General features: G+C 51.7%; 2 protein-coding genes across 2 annotated transcripts in view; both read right to left on the reverse strand.

Annotated features, from left to right (window-relative positions):
- The window catches only part of SLC25A22 (solute carrier family 25 member 22), a 42685-nt gene extending 42214 nt beyond the window's left edge, over nucleotides 1–471 (reverse strand). The window contains exon 1 of the mRNA XM_067295972.1: nucleotides 384–471. The gene's annotated coding sequence lies outside the window, so the exon portion shown is untranslated. The remainder of the gene's footprint in view (nucleotides 1–383) is intronic.
- Nucleotides 472–3868: 3397 nt separating this feature from the next.
- PIDD1 (p53-induced death domain protein 1) lies at nucleotides 3869–22901 on the reverse strand. Its single transcript, XM_067295335.1, has 16 exons — nucleotides 22835–22901; nucleotides 19590–19955; nucleotides 17375–17788; nucleotides 16457–16660; nucleotides 15541–15595; nucleotides 15140–15341; nucleotides 14327–14455; nucleotides 13823–14002; nucleotides 13076–13223; nucleotides 11807–11942; nucleotides 11004–11154; nucleotides 9450–9573; nucleotides 8161–8279; nucleotides 7609–7716; nucleotides 6507–6712; nucleotides 3869–5833 (listed from the first exon to the last, which is right to left on the reverse strand). Exons 1-16 carry the CDS (start codon nucleotides 22899–22901, stop codon nucleotides 5596–5598), a joined length of 2847 nt encoding a protein of 948 aa, XP_067151436.1. The 3' UTR covers nucleotides 3869–5595.
- Nucleotides 22902–22979: the final 78 nt, after the last annotated feature.

The raw sequence follows: 22979 nt of genomic DNA on the forward strand, positions 1-22979 counted from the left end.
AAATACTACCGTATAGGCACGCGGCTCTCCTGCGGCTGGTAAGCGAGGCTCTCCCTGCTGCCAGGGGGCTCCGACCAGGGCCCCGGGCCTCGAGGGCGCACCCAACCCCGGCGGCTTCGCCCCGCGCCTCCCTCGCGCTCCCCGTTACGCGGCGGGTTCGCGTCCGTCCGTCCGTCCGTCCATCAGCAGGGCTCCCCAAAACGCGCCCCGCCGGGACCGGTGCCAACGGCGGCATCGCACCTGCGCCAGCGGAGCGCGACGCAACGGCCGAGCAGCCCAACGGCCGCGGCGCCCCTCTATGGGGGGAGGGGGGGGCCGAACCTCCTCGGCCTGCCGGGGGGGGGGGCAGCGCCCCCCCCCCGCACCGCCGCTCCTCCACTTACCGGGGCGGCTCCCGCCGGCGGCGCGGGCTGCGGGGCTCCTCTCCGGCGGGGCGGCGCGGCTCGGCGCTGCCCTCTGTGGCGGCGGCCGGCGCAGGAGCCGAGGCGAGGCGAGGCGAGGCCTCCCCCGCCCCGGCCCGGCCCCTTCCCGCCCGCCGCGGCGTCGCCATGGCGACGCGGCTCTGCCTCCCCCCGCCCCGCCCCGCTGCCGCGCGGCCATTTTGTGCGCTCGCCGCCGCCCCCCGCGGGCTGCGCCGCTCTCGCGACGCCCCGATCGCGCCGTGCTCGGCGTCGCGCGCGCAGCGCCCCAACGGGCGGGACGGCAGGAAAACGGGGAGCCGCGAGCGCGCTGTTAGCGCACCTCTGCGCGGCCGCCTCGGGCTCCCCGGCGGCCCGAAGGGAGGGTGAAACCGGTCTTGCTCGACACTGATTTATTCTTTTTCTGGGAAGCTCCGCTGGCGGCGGCTGGCAGCGAGCGGCGGCTGGGGGCGAGAGGCTGAAGCCTTCGTCCGGCGCCCGCTCGCCTTGAGTCCGAGCCGCCTGTTACAGCTTTAACGGGAGAAAAAGGGGGAAAAGCAGAAATAGCCCGATGCCCATTGCTGTCTGCATCCCGCAGGGAGAAAACTCAAGCATTTCTCAGGCTGTTTGTGTCTTTATTCAAAATACCCCCATCTCTCAGCCCCTCCGTTTGGGAACGCGCTCAGCTCTCCGTACCCGTTTGTCTCCTGGTGCCGCTTTCCCCCACCGATTTATCCAATTACTTGCCAAACACGTCTATATTTTGGCCTCGTAACCTCTCCTGGCAACGAGTCGGCGTTAGAAACCTGCGCAGCGTGAAAAAAGCGCTGCCTTTTGCTTGCGTACAGGTGCTGCTGGATCACTTCATTTGGTGCCACCTAGCCGGGAAACGGGGGATGGCAACCTCCCATTTGCATCCTTGGTCCCTGCGCGGGGGATGTGATGATACTCCGGGGTAAACAGAGTAAAAAATGCTCTGCAGTACTCTCCTCTGAGCATCTTCCTACCTAAGCATGTACAGTTTATTTCTGCAGAGTCTGGAAAATGGACACGCACTTGTTTGTACTGAAAACTGTTGTTTTCTTATCAACATGCAACTAATAGGCACGGTGGGCTCACCTGAAGGTGATGGGCCATCAGATTTACTTTCCCTTTTAAAAGCAAGAGCAGCATAACCCTGTTGAGCACAGACATGACAGGGGAAGGAAAACCGTAGGGTACCAATCAGCAGGAGATCTGCTCGATTGATGGGGTGTCATTCGTGCTCCTTCCACCTCGTGTCACGTTCCATGGTTTCTTGGCCGAACCATCCAGCCCTCAGCACAATGTACATGTCACCTCCTCAAAGCCTTTCCCTTAACGGAGCAGCCGTATGGATGTGCTGAATTTTATGGTATTGTTGTCTGGTCACAGCAAACAGAGAAGTTGAAAGCAGCCCCCTTTGGCTCACTGCCACCTTCATGTTACCTGCAGGCCCTTTACTGGGAATTACACAGCAATTTTTTTGCCGGGACAGCACAGACAGTTTAAAACCCCTTCAGGATATATTCAGGCTTTGAGTGTGTCGTTACATAATTAATAAACTGATTTGAGCTTTGCCTGGGCTTTCATTACTCAGTAATTTCTTTTATTAATCTCTAAACCTCGCATGGGCTGGAAATGCTTTATCTGGATCTATGGCCCCCCTGGCAGTTAGAGGACTGTCCTAGTTAGCAGGAGCTGAAAGTGGAAGGCAGCGCGCGGGAAATGCCCTGTTCTCCTCCCAGGGTCCAGCGGGCGATGGTCCTTCTGCTGGAGGTCTGCACGTTCATGAGGTGGGAGAGGGTCTGAGAGTAGAAGTTACAGTCAAATACGGATCAGAAGAAATGTTCTGACCCCTGAACAATTTCTTTCTTTTTATTTTGCAGTTCTTTCTGAGAAGTCTTTTCTGGTTGAAATATGTTCAGGGGAATTTTTGGACACATTGTATTGTGCACAGTGAAAACCACAGTTTCTACCAGATTGTCAGTGGGACACTGAGGTGCTGAGTGGGTCCATGTCTTCATATAGGGCCAGACATCCCAGTCTCCCGTGTTGTCTGGTAGCTTTGGGCACCAGCACCTTTCTGCTTGTTTCAGAGCAGGGAGCCAGTGGCAGCCTTGCCTGGACACAGCCCAGGAATTCCTCACGACGCGCACGTGGTTTGGGGAGCCAGTCTGCCACTTGTGCAACTCCCAGAATGAACAAGCATTCGACTGTCGACAAAAGGAACGAGATCCAGGAAAAGATCGATAGCTGGAAAGGGAAAGATACTAATCCAATACTTAATGAATTCATAAAAGAAGCCATAGATGAAAATAGGAACCAAAAGATAAATGCTACGTCTTTTTTGTTGGTTCAACCATCACTGCAACAGTCATCGGGGTTTCCTGGCCACAGCAACGCAGACCTACAGGCTTAAGAAGGCGTTACTGCAACTCAAAGAGATTATTGATAAAGATAACACACCTGGAAATAACACACTGTTCATTGACTTTCATCCAGCTCAAATATTTGCTGCCAAGTCAGCTGAAGAAAAGAGCAGTCGGAGGCTTGCTCTGATTTCCTTCCAGCCCCTCTGTACTCTCAGCTGAGTGCTTTACCCACCGTTATTGCACGGAGAAAACCAGCTGCTGTGGAGGCCACCCAGCCCAAGCATTGGTGGTGAAAGACTGATGATAACAACCCTTGTCTGGGGGAGTTACTTAACTTCCCTTGCCCCATTTAAGTTATTGCACAAATCCTGAAGAACTATTTTATTGACAAAACTGTCTAGGGTTTGGCACATGCGTTTCCTATCACCTGTCCTGGTTGTAGCCTGTAGTAACCTAAATGCCTAAACCTCTCTCGTAGCCCAGTCTTTCTACGACCTGGAAGGGCTGTAGCTCCACCAAAGCCTGTACAAGTTCAGCCTACCCAAGCCTTGCTAGAGCTTATTTCCGCGTTGCCTAACTCGGCTGTTGCTGACCATCGCAAATGGAAAGCTGACTGCAGCCCAGCCTCACGCAGCCGTAGCTGTGGACGCTACCTTATGCTGCCTCTAGGCTCCCCGAGCTTGGCTTTCCCAGGCCAAAAGCCTCGCTAGAGCCAAGTCCAGCTTTGCTGGAGGCCAGGCTGACCACCCCACCGCCACCTGCACACTGGCCATGTGGCCGCCTGTGCCAGCTCTACCTGAGCCTGGTCATACTCCAGTCAAACCCAAGCCCCAGCTGCCGTGTCTCCTAGCTTGGCCCACTGTAGTACAGCAAAACTAAGATACAGCCGTACCATTAGCCTAGCTGCACTCTGTGCTGCCGTTTGTAGCCGGGAGTGCTCAGACACGGGCTCTTTTGCCTGTTTCCACGCAGAACAGCCAAGCTCACCTGTATTTCTGCTAGCAGGTTTAAAGGGGCCAGGCTGTGTCTCACACACCTCAAGGCATTAATGGATTAGCAGACTGTGCAGAGCTGTGAAACAGTTAAGTGCTTATTTTATTCCCAGTGAGAGCAATATGCCCAAATGCATCTCTCCAAAACTGGAGCAAAGAACAAATACCTCATTGGTACACAGTGAAATGACAGGCAAGCACATATGACACAGGCTACCGGGGAATACGCTCATTCAGAAGAGGACTGATGACTCGAACCTGACATGACACTTGAGGGGGAGCACGGCCTAAAAAAACAGATCTGAGTCAGTCCCTAGGCCCAAGGCGACAACTCAAGCCCGCAAGTCCTTGGCCAGTGCTCCAGCACCTACCAAGCACTCTGTGGCCTGGCAGTTTGTAATTTCCTTAAAAAGAGAGGAACAATTTTATGCATCTCTGTTGATAGCACTGTTAGCATTTCCGAATTACAGCATCACGAAAATCACTGAAGGAGACATTGCACAAAGCAAGTAAAAAGGGGGAAAAGAAAAAAAAAAAGGGAGGGGGAAGAAAACAAAAGGTTTTATCAAACCTGCAGTTGCAGGTTGACTTTGGGTGTTGCAACCTGGCATTTTCATACAGTGACTGAAATATTTAAATATTGCTTGGAGGGTGGGATGTGCTGAATCCAAAGCTGTCCTGAAGGGCTTGAATATACATGGATTACAATCCATGTATTTGTCTTATATGTATTACAGTCTCCCAAACAGCTTGCATAAAACTTCCCACTATCCCTAGTGTGCCAATAGATGAGGCCCAGTATGAGATGGGTTACAGGAAGGGAAGGGCGCCTCCGGAGACAGTGACAGGGTAGCTAAAAAGTAACAAACACAGTCTTATAAGATATTCAGATTGCAAAAACTGGAAGGTTGACCCAAGTTAGAGTCTGTCCAGTACATCAGGGTTATGGATTTTTACTTATTTGTAAATAAAACTGGAACTTTGCCAAAGACCACCAGCGTGTAGGTCTCATCTAAAAAGTACGCCAGGTGCAGGGGCCTGTGAGATTTTATTTGTTCCAAAACAGTTTTTGGAGCACAACCAAAAAAAAGGAGCAATTTTGCTAGAAATTCTTTTAATCTTTTTTTCCCCACTAATACTTAGGTTTTGTTTTGGCCTTGAGGGAGCACGAAGAGATCTGGCATAAAATAGAGAAGATTTTCATGGGGAATTTGGAGATTGGAGGGGGAGACATTTTCCACCTCAGTTTTTCCACACAAAAGACTCTGAAGTGCTTGGGCATTACAAGACTGTGAGCAATACATGGAATTAACAGAAACAGCTGAACAGTCCCCACCACACCATGGGACTTCATAATATGATTGCACCTCCGCTTTCCCACCAAGCCCTGGAGCACAGACAGATCCACTGGCAATGCTCACGCCCTGTGTTTCTAGCAGAAGAATAAGTTCATGAATAAGTTATATATAAATACATGTGACATGAGTATTAATTCATTAAAGGCTACTTCAGCCACTACTCAACCGACAGCCACTTGAGGCTCTGAACTTCTCCGTGTTCCTGAAATCTAAAGCTCAAAGTCAGGAAGTGGAAGTACAGAAAAGGCTCATAAACACACTGTAAACTTTCTGGGATTAGCAGAAATAACACATGAGCCTAGCCCTAACAGAGCGTGGTAGTCTGATCACGAGTAAATCAATGTCCACCACCTCGGGAGGACATTGACCCTTGAGCGGGGAGCAGCCCCCAGGCGTTGTCACTCCGGGCACGCAGAAGCACCCCCACAGGAAACTGGGTTGTTTCTGTGAGGTGCTACACCATGGCTATTGCAGAGTCCTCAGTGCTGCTCTCCTGCTCCAAGCCCACGCGGCGGATGGACTCCCTGTATTTCTGGCGTCCCAGCTCAATGATGGTTTCAATCTCATCAGCAATGTCCTGGCGGCCACTCTCCTTCATGGCTGTGATCAACTTGTCCACACAGTCAGGATCCTCCAAGTTTTGCTGAGCCCATGAGAAAAGCATGTCCAGGATCTGTTTATCAAGGTCCTCTCTGAAGAAAGGGAGAAACACAGAAGTCACCAACACACTCTCCTCACCGACAACCCAAAGAGGACTCACCTGAGACCAAGCCCATGTTTGGAGCACTGAAGAAGTTATCCAGACACACACAAAGCACTCAGTGGGACTGCCTTTTCCCCACCCAATGCACTCCAATCTCTATAGAAAAGTTTTTCCTAACAGAAATTTCAAATTAAAGCATTCTGATTTTGAACGTGACTGCAAAGCCCCACAATTCTCTTCTACCACCTTGGCTTTCTGGTCAGACTACATGTCCCATGATGTACCACAATCTCTTCTTAAATAAAGATGATGTTTCCAATCAAAGCCCTGGACCATAGCTCATCGTGGGAGATGGAGTCCAGCCAGGAATCCAGATCGCAGAACAGAACAGAAATGTGATACATCTGAACTACAGAGCTCCTCAGGTTTGTTATTTCCAAATTTTGTTTTTCAAACAGTATGCTTTATTTTTCAACAGCAAGAGAAAAAAATCAGTTTCCTGTTAAAAAGGTAACATTTTGAGAAGAACTGTTAGTCAACCTGCCTTTTATCCAATGAAACAATTCCAGTGGAAAAACTTTCAACCAGCCAAGCATGGATTTAGATTACTGCACTGCAGTTGTATGCCATGGGTCGCTGTCGATCACTGTGTCCCACCTTACCTGTTATTGTATCCGATGCGCTCAATCTGCTGATAGGTCAGCCCCAGGTTCAAGCCGATGGTCTGCCAGTCGGCTCCCACACGCCTGGCAATGCTCAGCAGGTTTGCTTGTGTCAGGTAGCCAGTCTCGGCGTTCCCCAGGTTCAGAGGAGGGAAGGAGAAGCCGTTCAGGGGACCGGGATTCTCACCCCAGCGGGATTTCAATTTCTGTTTCACAGAGGAGAGAGAGATGTAACTTGCTAAATAAATTTTCTTTGAAGAGGACAGTGTTTGGCCGTTCAGTCTCCACATTGAAACTTGCTTCCTCATACTGGGGAGGAAGGAAGATTTTAATTCGGGGCTGAAGAGTCAGGCGATAAGAAGCAGTGAGCACACAAACTTGCAACGACTGGCAATGCTCAGTGCCTCTGAAAAGTAACAAATTATAGTGCTCACAGTCACAGCTCACACTGGAAAATTTCTTTCCTGTCTTTGGAGAGCAATTTTCAATGAATCATTTCCCCAAAACCTATTTGCCTCAGCAGCAAGAGACCACAGTTGAGGCCTGCACGTGTCAGAAAGGGATGGGAGATCATGGCACATGATTTGAAGGGAAATGTTCAGCCTACAAAGACATTTGCAGGTTTAAGCTTCTCAAAATCAATTAGATTACATAAGAGAAAGTCGCTTTTCTCTCTGTAACACATAGCCTGGCTTTTAAAGGCCAGTGGCTCACACCGGAATACTTTCACCCAACGCCTCTATTCAAATCCAGCTGAACTACTTCATCCTAGACCTTTCTATTTTCCTGCCCGTGTGATCACGGTGACAAAGAAATTTATGTTCAAAACAGAAACTTCTCTTAATTATAGTCAGCTTCCGATTATGTCATCATAACACTACCCTGCACTTCACTTATGGAAAACTAATACCCTTCCTCTACACCCATGGAGTTCTTAAAAGGAAGAGAAGATGCTTTCCTTTCCTTTGTGCAGGTGGGCAGCAATTTCTTGCAGTCATTCATTCCACCCATTATCATGAAGGAGGAGAAAATTAGCCCAGCAGGAAGGGCCAGCTCTTTCCCCATCTAGACTCATTTTTCTGTAGGAGACAAAATAACTCACAGGCAGTTTGATTGGCAGAGTAGCAAGCCAGAGGGAGTCTGGTCCTTTCCTCCTCCTGCTGGCATCTTCAGGGATGCTGTCAGGAACTGCCCCTCGGTAGAAAGAGACCTTTGCAAACAGAGAGCATGCAGTGAGATTCAGATGCAAGCACAGTGGCAGGCCTGCTTTTCATTCTGCGAAAGGATGGATTTGGCATTTCTCACCTATCCTCGGTCCATAAATACAGCCTTCCACTCCCCACTCAAGTGTGACTGAGAGGGACACTGAGGTTATGCCATAATAGCTAGACTCCCTCCCATTTCTGCTGGTACCCCAAGAGCTAAGGGCAGGAATATAAAGCCAGAGAGATATTGTGAGGAGTGATCATCCCACATCTCCTCTTCCTGCATATTCAGGGTTCAGTTAGTGAAATGCAAAGCCAAGGGAAAGAGAGGAGGAAAAGAGTCATGCACAGCGCTCAGAGACTATGGTGAGGAGCATCTTAAAAACAATGATGATGATGATGAAGGAGGAAACAAAAAGTCCTTGTGCAGAGTGTCACTGGTTGCTCACCTGGCCTTTTACAGCTTGGCCCTTCCTGTCTACAGGGGAGGTCACATAGATTTCTTTCATGTTCTTCAAGTGTGAGTAAAAAATGAATGAGAGACGTCCATCCACACAGTCAGGGCGATCTGTGTCAGAGAAGTAGCATCAATTCAACTTGTGCAGAAAATTGTGCACCTTTATGAGCCTGGGCAACAGCCCGTCATCGACAGCAAGCCTCCAGGCTACAATCTACTCCTCCTTCTAGTCAGGCCTGAAAGAATTTTAATCCCCCCTTCCCCCTTGGGTGACACAGGAAAGCAGATCCAGCAGATGAAGAAGGAGAATGGCCACAAGGTGGAGATCAAGTTCAAGAAGGGAAGGCAAGGCAAGGCAAGGACAGAATCAGCTGCGATAGTACTCTGTAATACACAAAAATAGGTCATCTAGCTCTTCACCATTTTCATAGTGTGTGAGGAAACAGGAATAGAGCTAAAGAGAAAAAAAATATAACCAGGTATAGCATTCATATATGTAAGTGTCTTGAGACTAAGTTAGAATCCAGACTAAATCTGGGTAACGGCACAGATTCCAGGCTCATCAGCTCCATGGCAAATCCAGTGCACTTTATTATTCTTGATAGAGTTGCTCTTAATTTACACCACTGAAACTGAGCTGTATATTCAGGTTTTGCAGAAGGTGCCTCAGTTTGCAGCTGTAATAGGTTCAGACACACTGGGGCATAAAACACCATCTTGGGTTTTGGTCCTGCTCTTTCTTTCTATCTCTTCTAAAAACTCCGTTAGGGAAAAGGACTAAAAGGGTTATGAAAACAGAGAGATAGCACATACACATGGAATTTGGTAATGGGAATTCTCTGCTCTGGATCATTTCAGAATCTCTTCTCCAGAGAGGTATCTTTACATATGTTTTCCCAGAAATGGACAACGTGAATTAGATCCCTGTGGGCATCCCAGTGCAGTGTCTGAGATGCCTGGAAAAGGGCATAACTGGCTGCACAAGCAGATCAGTCACAAAATAAACACACTTGCATAGAGTCTTTTGCAGGCTACAGCAGCACGAGAGGAAACAGAAGTCTGCAAACAGCACTGTCATAGAGAAAGCTAGACACACAAGCTGGTGACCAGAGGATGTGACAGGCTCAGTGTCCACAGGCCAGCTGTTGTGAGCAGCAGGCGAGCAGCATGCTGGAGATGAGGGAAAATGCCACGGAGGAGCACAGTCCCCAGCAGGGACAGACCTGGGGCTAGGGAAGCAGGAGAGGGGCAGGATCAGAAAGGAGTCCAGCACTGCCATACCCATATCAATGCTGATGCCTCGCTCAAAAGCGGCGAAGAACTGCTCTCCCTCAAACATCTCCACCATGTCAGATGGCTCAGGTCCTCGGTAGCGGTCCTGCAGCTTCTTCAGCACCGGATCAACCTGACGAGGGTGACAACACAGGAGCCCCGCGTTTGGTCACATAATGTCTGTCCCCAGGCCCATGTCCCCAAGCCCATAATGTTCCTCTCATTCACTTTCAAAAGAGAAAGTTTATTTTCTGTGGAAAGGAAAAACAAATGAACAAACACCCACCCGCTCCTATCCCAGGCACATTCACTACGGAGGAAGAAGTGGTGCTCCGAGTCTTTTGGCTTCCCTATTTCTGTTTTCAAGTAAAAAGCAGAAAAGCCTGTGTGGATTAGCAAAGATAGGCCATCCCAAAGCTGCCACTAAAAGGTATTATCAGCTTCACTGTCTTTTTAACAGGTCAGTGACCTTCAAAGGCAGGGAGTCACTTGTTCCCTTTCCCTCCTAGTAGTCTGCAAAACCCACAGGCTGCAATGACACACAGCTGAGGACACCAGAAGGCTCATTTTGGCATAGCAGCCTGTAGTATCTTAACACTGCGAGCCCTGCAGTCCCAGAGGCAGTGCAAAAGTTAGCCTAGAGCTGTGGTGTGTGTCTATCCTTCTTCATATTTATAGCTGTAAACGCTATCTCCAATCTCACTGGCAGGAAAACAGCACCCTGATCTCACCGCGAGTGCTATTGCTGTATCCTCTGGAAACAGAATTTGAGTCCAAGATCCAAAAGACGAAGACCCCTTATAGATGGTTTTTAGCCACGCGTCATTGCAATGGGGGAGAACAAATAAAGACAAGAGAGAGCAATCAGGCCAGAGGATTATGCCGAGACTGGGACATGCAGCCCAGCTCCAGTGGTTTGATGAATGAGCCCTTCCTTGCCTCACTGAGCAGCGCTGCCTGTCAGGGTACACGCTCTCCAAACGCAGCATCGCATTTACTTTGCAAACATCTGAAGCAATGCTGCTGAGGGCCGATACCCATAGGGCAGAGGGAGTAGAAGAGCTGCCTGAGTGCTTCCCATCTCCCTCAGTGCAAAGTCAGACAGGTTAGCTCAAACTGCCCTCCCTGAGAGCATGAGCTAACCTGGCATTGTGCTGAAGCAGACTGAGGAGATTGTTTCCACCCATGCTATGAGCCGACAGCAGACAAGTAATGTGTTAACGTCAGTATCTTTTACTGAAGTTTAAGCCAGCACATTTTGCCTCATGTTTGCTGCAGGCTACCAGCACGCACAAGGACAGTTACTGTGGCCCAGCTGAGCTTAGCAGCCCAGTCCCTGGGGTTCACAGGGCAGGAAATCACTGCACTGCATCCACTGCTGCACAGAACAAGTTTTCTTCCTCCCCTGTGAGCTGGCATCACAGTACCAACATAGTGGGGCAACAACATACCCCAGCCACGATCCCAGGGCAGCCAGCAGGACCATGTGGTGCCCTGCTGCCCTTATGTCCCACAAAAAAGCCCCGGGAGCTCAGAAGCAAAGCAATGCAGCCCAGACCAGACCTTGTGCTTGGGCACACACTGAAGCAGGACTTGCTCAGGGTCTTTCTTCCTCTGCAGAGCAATGAAGTTCACCTGGTACATACGCAGCCGCTCATAGACTTTCTTGGCAATGCCTCCAATGTAGGTCTTGGTGGTGTACCACAGCCAGTACCTAGCAGACAAAGTAGTTAAGAAGAGGGAAAGATCCTGGAGAAGCCAGGGTCACGCCCATGAGATCACCCACTGTTCAGGTCTTCAGTGACCCCCTCTTCACTCCTTTGGGGAAAAGACAAAGCTCGGTGTTGAGGGAGCTTGTGTTTCTCAAGCAACACTTCAGGCACCAGCTTATCTTCTTATCCCAGCTGACAGCATGAGAGGCAGGTACTCAGATTGAGAATGGGGGAGAAAACTTAAAGTGAGGGAGGCCGAGACCAGGGAGGAAGAGGAGGAGAACTCAGAGCTGAGGGGAGAATGGCCTGGCACCCTGTGGCTGAAGAACTACGGATTCAGCATGGGAAGGCACTAGGTGGAGTGTAATTGCTCTAAGGATACCCTGCTGGCTAATCTGTCCAGACTTCTCTGCACTGAAGGGCAAGGAGAAGGGCCAGGAGCACTCTGAGGAGAGCAGAACCACATGCTTTTTTCCAGTGGAGTTGTACAATGGAGTAAAAAATGATGGGTAAAGAGAAAGTTTTAAGCTGGGCTTGAACTCCAAAGGAAAAGTGGAATAGGCAGGAATAATGACATGAGCCCTGGCTGGGGGACAAAAAAAAGCAAGGTGAAGAAACATCCCATCTCTTCCTCAAGACTAAGTCCCCACTCACCAGGAGAAGTGGGTGACTTCAAACACTGCATAAAGATGGGTGAATTCCAGCACCACCTGACTGGTAATGTCATCCCAGGTTTGGCCCTGCAGGTCGCCATGGAGAAGGTGCAGCCTGGATCGATCCAAGTTTAACCCTAAAGACAAAAATCAAGACATGCAGTGTACAACAGAAGCTTTTAATCTGAGGTGAATATAGGCATCTTCCTTCCACCCTTGATTCATGGCTTTACAAACCCAGCCATGGTTTGGGGTGATTCACTTTTTTAAAAGTACCAAATTAAGCATCATGCTCTTCTCTTCAGCATCCAGGACAGGATTTTGGTCTAAGAAGAGCAGCAGTAAAAGCATCAGGCTACCCCAATGCATCCAGGATATTCTGGCAGAATATGCAGTCTTAAACTGATAGTGTACTGATCTCCACCAACACAGATGCACAGATGGTGCGATCCCCATCACCAGTACCTAGGGGTGTTAATGAAGTTCTTTCCCTTTCTAAATGTACAGCCCAGAGACTTTTTAATCTTGATGCACTCCGGCCATGAAAATACCAGGTAGTCTTAAAAAGAAGGCCAAGCCAATACTGAAAAAGATTTTACTTCCTCATGAGAAAGCCAGAAGAGGCCAAAGAAAACAGAAATCAGTAGATGCAGGGTACTCCGCACGCAGACAGAGGAATCCCTGGCAAGTCAGCTGTTGAACTGAGGCAGCTTATAGCAGCACAGTGTTCAGAGCAGGAGATGGTTTAGTGTGTAACGCTACAGTATTAACTGCAGCAGCTGATTCATGAGCAGGAAGTGAGAGAGAAGGCAGACCCCTGCAGGCAGCATCTTCCTTGTCTGCTTCAAGCTCTCCTATTCCCAATCACGAATCGGAGCCCTTTTACGACACATCTCCTCAGCTTGCAGGAGTGCCTCTCCAACCCATCCCACCAAACCCCGCAGGCTAAATACAAATGTGGGTCAGCAGGGAAACCCATTTACCAGGGCCATTTTCCCAGCTGCTGCTGCTGGCTTACTGTGCCTCGCTTCTCCTCTTCCCCTGCAGGACCAGAAGCTCAGCGCTGGTTTGCTACGAGATCTGAACTACCTCTGCTCCCACCACCCTGCACTAGCACCCACCAAGCGGACGTGCCTCGCCACAGTGCTGTTCCTGCAGGCAGGGCAACAAGCTTTATTATTAACAGAAAAAGCAAACAAAATGTCCAGCTTGCCACTTGTGGTTTTCTACACGTGCAGTTTCTCTTGGCCAATTTGGGGAATAAACTGACCTGTGACCCCAAGTGGGAGGGGGAGCTGAATTCTCACTGGCCTGAGAAAATCCACCGGGCAATCCTGGGAGAGGCAGAGCAGGGGACTGGCTCTGCAACCCGCATCAGCCGTGATTTCCTCTACCTCCTCCGCAGAGACCGGCAGCACCTGGATGTGGAACGTAGTGCAGTGAGCTGAGTGGTCAGGCACCCACATCCCCTTGTCACCTGCGCAGACCCCCAACACCCAGCAGGCAAATGCTGTGCTTGGCTCAGGGCACAGTGGGAAAAGGAAGCCCAGCAGCTGGGCCAAATTCTGCTCTAATCCTGACGCCAGCCTGGCAAGCAGGGGCAGACCGAGGTATTGCAACAGCATCTAGCACTGTCTGCCTGCTCTACAGCACAACCAGCTGCAGTGGGGCTGCTCTAGAGTTAGATTCGCTTGAGCAATCCCCCGAAATCTCACTTGCTGACCTGCTCTGCCAGGCTCATTATGTTTTGTAATGGAACAAGAGGCAAAAGCTTCTTTATGCCCCGTTCACAGCAGCTGACCTGCCAGAGGCAGCGCTGGCAGAGCTGCAAGGAGATCCTCTCTCCATTTTGCAAGGAGGGAAGCTAAGGCAGGAGGCGATCTGAGATGGGTCAGCCCATGACACATCCATGTCAGACCAAACTAGCCTAGGGCAGCCAGCTCAGCTCTGATCTCCTACTCAGCATGGGTCAGCAGTCGCACCAAGGCTCACCATTTATTTTTTTAAGCACACATACCTGCAGTTTGACGCTGCGAGTCTCTTCGGTGACCCCAGGAGGGAAGATCACTTTGATGTCTGGATCCACGCTAGAAAAGAGCAATGTCCCCTCTGCTGGCACTTTGCATTCATTCTCTACAAGCCGAGACACAACTAGGAACCAGGAGAAGTGAAGGACACTACAACAAGCCACATGCTTCTGTAACAGAAGACAAGGAAGAAGAGAAAACATGCAGGCATATAACATAACACAAGAGCAGCAGGAAAAAAGAAGCAGTAAAACCCCAGCAGATCAAAGTCTCCAATACTAGAACAGGAATGGAGCATGGCATGCTTTAACTCATCAACTTTAGGAGACATACCTCCACGAGAGAGCAAACCTAAAGCCGAAATCACTCCATTTTATACCAACTGGACACAACAACACTGCTCACAAGATGCTTCACAAAACGTTTCAGGCAGGCTTATGTTCAGGCAAAACCAAAGAGGGGAACAGGAATGACATGTGTCACTACCTGCTTACCTTTGATTTTCTCTTATGCTTCACTTTTGTTCTCAGATCGCTCCAGCTCTGCCCGCTAAAGGTCCGAACTACCACCTCACGCTGGTGAAGGGTTTGAGGAGAGGCATACGGCATCCAGATCTCCACCTCCTGGCAACGGAGCGGGTACAAAAAGGCATTCCCCTAAGACACCAACAGAAAGGACAAAACCAAGCCTAGCTCTGCTCTGTGGCCTCCTGTGCAGACGAGAAGGGGAGGCAAAGCGTGGCCTGTACGCGGGGAGTCAGGGAGGAGATGGGAGCCTGCTCTCTCCTGCAGCCTCGAGGGAGGGGACAGAAGATGTCAGGCACACAGTGTACTGTAACTGCAGAGAAAGTTCAGCAGTTTGTGGGCAGAAAGGGCAAAGTAACCTTTCCACGGAGTTGCTGTCAGTGCGGCAGGGCTGGTGGTGTAAGTACACAGGAGTTTGAATTAAAACCGCTCAGTCGGACTTTTAGGGAAAGATGTGACCCATTCTCCTTGCGGGCTAAGGTCAAATGCAGGAACAGCACCTCTCTTCCGGCAGAGGAGGAGGGCTGTAAGCGAGGAAGTTTATAGCTCAGCTCAAGCAGAAGCAGTGGAGAAAGGAAAAGAGGCAGGCCAACACCGTGCTAGGCAACCTGGTTGTGTCCTTTCTGTGTCTTTGCAGTGGGGGTTTTTGACAGCCAGTCATACAGCTACTTAAAAACAGCAGTGACGGGTGTAGCTGGCACCCATGGTCCCAAAGGACTCTGCCATGCGGCTGGGCTGTGGCAGAGGCCGCTGGCTCAGCGGGTGGCCTGGACGTGCCCTCACCTGCTGGAATTCAACCCCGTGAGGCTGCAGCTCCAGGACCATGCTCAGCAGGACGTCGTGGTGCCGCAGCTTCACCCACTGGGGGTCCGGCGGAAGGGTGCGGAAGTGAATGCGCAGAGGGTCAGAGGCAGCCCCCGGAGGAAAGTGGAAATGGATGCCACAGGCCAGGAGTACTTTGCAGCCTTCAGATGTCACGGTAAAGCTTCCGGAAGAAATGTATGAATGTATGACACTGTGCAATGACTTCAGCGCTCCAAAAATCAACAGAAGAAATCTCCCACCTTGTCTGACTGGCCTACTGAGGCTGTAAATTCTCTATGCACATTTGCAGTATCTACCAGGCAATCTTGTCTGGGGCCTTGTAACACTACTATAACATAAATTCTTAAAAACAGGCATACCTGTCCTCTCCTGATGCAAGGAACAGTCTTTGTAGCCTTCTGGCACTGGATTCATCTGCAGCAGTAAGAAGGGTTGGGTGGCAGGAGGAGACAGAGGTTATTTAGATCAGGGTAGGCAAGAAAAGCTGAACTTGCATTTCGGTTTTGGTTTAATCCTAATCTGATAGAAGTCACTAAAGAAACCATGCTCACACTCCAGGGGGGTTCAGATCAAGGAGCAGGAGGAGCATGGGAAGAAGCCTAGAGGTCCCCAGATGCACTGGAAATGCTGACTGCGTCCCCCAGGAAAGCTCAGGAGCAGGGGGAGTTAGCGAAGCTCCCCATCCACCAGCCCCACAGCTCCCGGGGCCGGGACTGAGTGCCTGGGGCCACTCCTGGGAGTCAGTGCTCACCCTTGCCAATGTGAGCACCCATGGGAAAACCTGCTCAGATTCCTTCTGCTTCATCACCTTCGCCTCAGAGAACGAGCTGCCCTCCTGCAGCCGGGGCAAGGGCAAAGCCAGGGGTAATCGCGCCGCTGGCTCACCTCCTATTGCCCAGTGTGCTGCTAGCGCGAGCCACCACAGCCTCAAGGTGAGGCAGTGCACCCAAAAACTGGTGCCCACTCCTGAAAAGGCCCTTTAAGGCCTTTTCTGTTTCCTGTGAATCCCATTTTCACCTCTACTTCCCTAAGAGTGGGCCGAGCAAGTCCGCTTCCAAGTACCCCTGAGCCCTTTAGAACCGGCTGAGCTCATAAAACCAGAAGCTCCAGAACTGGCGCTGTTGCGTCCTTACAACCTAATAATTACACCAGACAAATAAATACTGATCTAATTCCCCCCTGCTTCTCCTCTCTAACCCAAATCTATTCACACCGTGCTGGGCAGAGCAAGGGAGCAGCTGGGCAGGACCGACACAAGAGAAGCCGCGCAATTACCAGTCTGCAGGGAGGGCTCGGTTTCTCCTAAGGGGTTGCCGCGGAGGTGCACGAACGGCAAGGTCTGGATCTCGGGGGGGACGGCTCGGAGGCAGTTGTTCTGCAGATCGAGTCTGGACAAGTTGGGCAGGCTGGCGAGCGACGCGGGGACCGTCACCAGGAGATTGCTGTGGAGATGCAGCCGCCGCAGAGACTTCAAATTGGCTGCAGGTTAGAACAAGACGTGACTCCCCATCGGGGTTGTTAATTATATTGCACACCAGCTCCAACCCCCCTCCCCGCTCTCCTCACCACAAATACACACACACTCCCGCTGTCGAGCGCCGGATCTTCACTCCCATCGCACACACACCATAAGGGAAAAGCTCAAGCGCTCTGCATATCTTTATTTCATAAAATAAAGGGGGGCAATGAATTAGCTGAGAGGCCCTGCAGCCTCTTTTGTCTTGTGCCTTGCAGCACCCAGCTACGAGATGCTTCCAAAACACAGCACCATCAGTGACAGCACCCATGCACAAAATCATATAGGACCCAGGAGCCAGCAAAGCTGCAGAAACCCGGGCAGCAGAAGTCAGGGCCCAGCTCCATGGACTGGTCCATATCTGACAACCATGATTTCAAGCCCAGATTTCCATCCATACCATTAAGCCCCAGCTCTTTTGTTTCCAGTGCTGGATGCTACCCAAAACCAGCCAGGCCAAATCCTCAGCTTCTGAAAACTGGATTGAAATCTTAGGAGTCCTGCTGATCACAGAGAACGTGGCCCAGAGATCCCTTAATGCTAAAGGGACTGACTGAACCAGGCATGTTTCCTCTGGATATCCCTTCCATTTAGGCTCTAGTATAATGGACAGTTCCTGCTAACAACTCTATGGGGACAGAGACTGAGGGTCTTCTTCTCCCCAGGGCAATATTTACCTAAAGAGTCCGGGATGCTCGATAACCGATTCCCAGAGAGTTCCAGTTCTGTGCAGTTGCGCAGATTCCCTATTTCATCAGGGAGGCATTCCAAGGCATTTTCTGAGAGATCCAGGTCCTGCAGTGCTGCCAGCTCCCCAATGCTCTGTGGCAAGTCCTTCAGCTGGTTTTTCATAGCAGAGAAGAAAGTCAGCTTGCTCAGGCAGCCGAAGTCCTCAGGCAGCGCCACCAGGCTGTTGTGGCTCACCAGGAGCACACGGAGGCTGGGGAGGTGGGGGATGCAGCTGGGCAAGGTGGAGAGGCGATTGAAGCTGAGATCCAAGTGAGTGAGACACCTCAGGTTCTCAAAGTCTGGCGGCAAGCTTGTCAGGGAACCAGGCTGACACGAGCCAAACTCATCCCAGGCATGGCCACCTGGGTGGGAAGGAGGAAGCGGAGGGAGAGGTCACTGTGCTGAAGGGATACCTCACCAGCCTCACACCAAGCTCCTTTCTGAAGCCATAGCACAGAGGCTCACGAGACGGAGAGTTACTGATCACTACGAGCAACACTGATTACAAAGTACACGTGGATATGTGTTTTTTTCCACTCCTTGCCTCAGTTTCCCCATCTGTGAAAGGGGCATAACGGTGAAGATCTGCTATGAAATCAAGAGCTGCCACAGACGGCTAAGAGAGCTCACCCAAACGCATCGGGAGTCAAAGCTCAGAAACAGTGAGGCCACTCCACACCTTACTGCCACCCAGTAGGGCGGTCCATACCCCTCCAAGCCTCCCACCCTCCTACCCCATCTCTTACCAGCCCCACTGGACAAGAAACAACACTCCTGGGGGTCTGGGGGCGGGGGGGAGGGCACTCCTCACCCTCCAGGCTGTGCCCAGGCTGCTGAAGGATGAACAGCCCCGAGGACCGAGACCTGCAGCGCAGGGGAGGGACGCTGGGCAGCCCCCCCGCTCCATCCTCGGGGGATGCAGGCACGAGGAAAGTGGTGAAAATGGTAGTTCAGTAGCAGGCCGGATGACAGGGCAGAGAGGGAGGGGAACGACCCCCACCCCGGCTTGTCAAACTCCCAGCTGGAGAAGGGTTGCGCCCAGGAAAAAGAGGTCGGCCAAGCAAACGCAAACTTCCACTGCGCTCCGTTTCCTCACCGCTTCCTCCCGCCCTTCCCCTGCTCTCCGTTTGTAAAAGCTTACAGCAGAGGGCACCAAAAAATATTTATGCTGCATAATGGTAAAAAATGTAAATAATCAAACTGCACCTTGTACCTAAGAAAACCTCAGTGAACTACTTTATTCCACTTCAGGGTGCTCAGGGTATGTGTACATCTTGCAAAGCAAGTCCGGCAAAAGGCATTACTGTCGCCAACACTTTATTGAAGGGGGAAAAAACAAATGAAATGATTTGCATGAGATTTTATGAGAAATCTGTGGCAGACACAGAAATGAACCTCAGTCTTTCAAGTTTTCAGCTCAGATGCCGAAGCTTGGCCACAAAACCACCCTTTTCTCTCATGCGCTTTAAATTCTACCTCCCAAAGACCAAATGATTCCGTCTGTTACAGAAATCCTACCATTCATATTGAGATCCTCCTACAATAAAGAGATGAGAAAGTCAAAGAGGAATATAGTATTTATATGTGACAGTTATTACAGCATGCCAAGTTACATGCACATCCTGAGTCATACTTTTTGATAAAATGTTGAGCAGCCTCTTCTGGTTGATCTTGAATGCTGCTAAACTTATCCTTGCTGACATTAAGCACGGATCAAGCTAGGATTTATTCAGAGCAACCTGCAGCAAAAAAGAGCTCATGATGTTTCCAAAAACAAAAGAGGGGCTGAACATCTACCAAAAAATCTATCACCCGTCAATCCCCCTCTCTATACATAGCTGTGCAAAAAAAGCTCTCCTTCCGAGGACGGATAAAAGTCGCAGTGTCAGCCTAACTGGACTCCACAAACTGGTCCCCAGGCAGCTGCAGAAACAAAGGGGGGGAACAGGAGCCTCGACGCTGCATCTCGGTGAAATCTGCAGGCAGCTTTGAGCAAGGCGAAGAGCCAAAGCTCTAGGAAGGGCCACTAGTACAAAAACAAACAAACAAACAACAACAAAACGCGCAAAGGCAGTTTGTCCTGCGGATGTGGAGAGGAGAATAAAAAATAAATAAATACAGCTGAGCCCAGGGAAGTGGATGGTGACGGGTTCAGGAATTTACCTTTGAGCACCAGGGATTTCAGGCTCTCCAGGCGAGGCAGGATGCCCAGGGTGGCGCCCAGAAAGCGATCGTTGCTGCTGAGCCGGACGAACTCCACCTGGGCCAGGTCTCCCCAGCGCCTCTCAAACAGCTGGAGGAAGCGGCAGCAGCCGTCAGGATAAACGTCCAGATTCAGCCTGTTGTCCGCCAGGCAGGGGCCGGCGAGCGCGGGAGCCTCCGACGCGCCCTCCCCGCGCTCGTCCCCGAGCCCCAGCAGCTCTGCCATCTTCTGCGTCTTGTCCGCAGGGCTGGGACATGCTCTGACTTGCCAGGCAGGGAGGCAGCGGCGGCACCGCGAGGCAGCCGGGACCAGGAGCGAGGACGGCTCTGAAAGGGAGCACAAGCGCACGGTGAGGGCCTCCCGCACAAGCCCAGAAGGGCTGCAAACAGCTTTTAATCATGGCAACAGCGTATAAGGGATTACACGCGTGTAACTGGGAGCTTTATGGGCAGAGGGCATGGAAATGAAGTGCGAGAGACACTGCAGAGGCGTCTCCCTCTCCTCAGGAAAAACCTCTGCATTTTCCCAGACTTTAAGGAGTGAAGTAGCTATCCAACATCAGAATAAACAGCAAGATTAACTTGAAAAGACATGATCACTAATGCCAATGCCTTACACAGAAGCTTTAACTGGCAGATTTCAGAGAGCCTTAGCAAAACAGTCAGGAGGTTCATCAGCAAATGGGGAAACTGGGGCAGAGAGAGCCAAGCCGGGCGCAGAGCCAGGGTCCTCGCAGGCGGCGATGGGCCCAAAGCGCAGCCGGTTGGGCAACCGGGCGCCCGGGGGATAAACGTGAGCGCAGCTGGAAGCGGCAAAGGGCAGTGGAGCAAATGGGGCAGTGACGGGGAGCGGGGTTACCGAAGGGACGCCCGTGGCACGGGAGCCCCGCACCGTGCGGTGCAACTCGCGCTCTTACAAGTTTGCCTCCGCGGGGACCAGTGACCGGCTATTCCTTGTTTTCACCCCATCATGGGCAGCACCCGTTGTGGACAAGGAGGAGGGCGAAAAGCAGGCATCACATAGTGTGTGCTAAGGAGGATTCAGTGCTCAAGGAGCAGAGGTAGGAAATTCAAACAAATTAATTACTCCACTAACTTCTCACTGTGAAGAAGCCTCCGTCCACCCGGGACTTCTGAAATCAGCCACTATTGTCATGGCACATCGATAACACAAAAACGAGCACAGGCACTACGTTTGTTTTTGCACCAACGGTTACACACTTCTAAGTCCCCCATTTCATGTTATTTCCACTTAACTTCCTTTATCTTTTTTGACTCCTCCTGAGCTTGGCAATCAAAGAAGCTTAGGACATGAGTTTCAGGAGATTTGTGTTTAACACCCTGCCTTGGACAGAATAGCTGAATAAAAGTTTGAGTGAGTGATGTAGAACTGTAAAAACTTTTAACAACGTTGACACCCAAGGCCAGCAGAAGCAATACCCTGAAGAGCACCACTTCCAATGTTAAGCTGCAGGACGTGGCAGAGCCAATGCTTCTCTGCCACGGTCTGGAAGGAGACATCACACACAACACCCTGAAAGAGCGGAGGCCTTACTGACGCATAAGGAGGGGAAGAAAGGGTAAATGGAAAGTACCACTTTAGTAAAAAGGTATTACTCACGAAAATGCTGTATACAGGCACACGCACAGGTGCACACATGCACAGGCATGCGCACATAGGTACATGCACACATGTGCACGTGCACACAGGCATGCACACGTGTACATGCACATGCACACGTGTGTACACGCACACGTGTGCGCACGCACACAGGCGCACCCCCAGGCCGTCCTCACCTGCCCTGCCGCCAGCTCCCGCAGCCCCAGGCCCCCGTCACCCCACACCCGCAGGGCGCCCGAGCTGGGGCACAGCCCCCGGGGGCCACACACACCGCGCCCCACTGAGCACGGCCACGCTCATCTCACCCGCCGCCCCCGGCCCCCGTGGCACACACCAGCTCGGTCCCGAAAGCCTGGCCGCCGCGCTCAGTCAGGCTCAGCTCAGCCGGCCACTTCCTGCAAAGTTTGCAGCGAGCTCGGCGCGGCCGGGGCGGGCCGCACTGGAGGAGGTGCCGGATGCGGCAGGCCGAGGGGCAGGCGGCTCCGGGGAGCCAGGCCAAGGCATCCGGCCCCGCCGCCGCACCCCAGCTGGTGCCCGCGCCGCTCCCTCGCAGGCGGTGGCTGGGGCCAGATGCGTGCTCAGCCTGGAGGGAAAGAGAGGTGAGGGCAGCTCCTGGTGTTGCTCTAATTTGCTGCAAATTCAGGGAGAAAAAACAAGCAGAAGCAGAGGCCGCAAGCCGTGAAACGTGCGGGACTGGGGGCTGCAGAGCCAGGCAGGCCCCTGCAGTGGGGGCCTTTGCAGGGCTGCACCACGTCTCATTGCCACGCGCTCTGGGAGCCCACCTGCCCTCGCTTTTTCATTGCAAGAGATTTAGTTCAGCTTAACACCGCGTCTGGGCAAGACCCCACAGCACGTATTTTGCTCTTCGTTTTGTTGAGAAGGCGCAATGCCTGATTTTCCATCCCGACAGGTTTCCAGTCAGCAGCTCCCCGCAGTGGCACGCCGGTCCCGCTGTGCAGCGTTGCCTGAGAAGCGCCCGGTCCCCATGTTTCAGCACCACCTCTTGCTCAAAGCCACATATAAGCTGTGCAGCACCCCCAGGGAAATTTCTCTCCCTACAGGGAGAAAAAAAACTAATTGTGTCCATGGCTGTGCTTTTTAATTGACCAGCCTGCTTCCCTGAAACACTTCCCAAGTTACAAAACTGGGAGCCTGCTTGTTTATTGGAGGCACCTGAATTCCCAGAGGTGAGAAGCTGAAAGTGCTTGTATTTGTGTGTGGGGTTTCTGTGCTGCCTCCAGGACAGGAACGGCCAAAGCTTCCGTACAACAGTCCTCCACAGTGATGCAGCTTTATTTGGGTCTGGTGGATTCTGACACAGTATTAGTAAGAGTCTCCAAACTCCTTTTTCATTTTTATTCGTTTCCCCAGCACAGGGAAGAAGGAATCGAATCAAATGATGGAGGCAATTTTCATTAGGGCGAATCCAGGCTGGAACAACGCCTGACTTTCCTCACGCAGCTCCTAGCTCCAGGAGCAACTTCGGGCTGGGTTTTTCGCTTCCTTGTGATGCCTTTTTGCCGGCAGGGCGCCACTGTAAGGGACAGGCTCTGGCTTTCCAAAGCGGCAGCGGCGGGACGCTAACGAAAGACGAGCTTTATCCACGTGGAGCGGAGCCGGCACAGCAGCGCCACCACGGCCGCCTTTACCATAACGGAAATCAAGATGGCCCCCGCCCCTCACCCCTGCGCTGCGGCCGCCAGCCCGCGGCCCCCCCATTGGCTGCCCCG

This window comes from Apteryx mantelli, chromosome 4 (genome assembly GCF_036417845.1).
Source record: "Apteryx mantelli isolate bAptMan1 chromosome 4, bAptMan1.hap1, whole genome shotgun sequence".
Taxonomy (NCBI): domain Eukaryota; kingdom Metazoa; phylum Chordata; class Aves; order Apterygiformes; family Apterygidae; genus Apteryx; species Apteryx mantelli.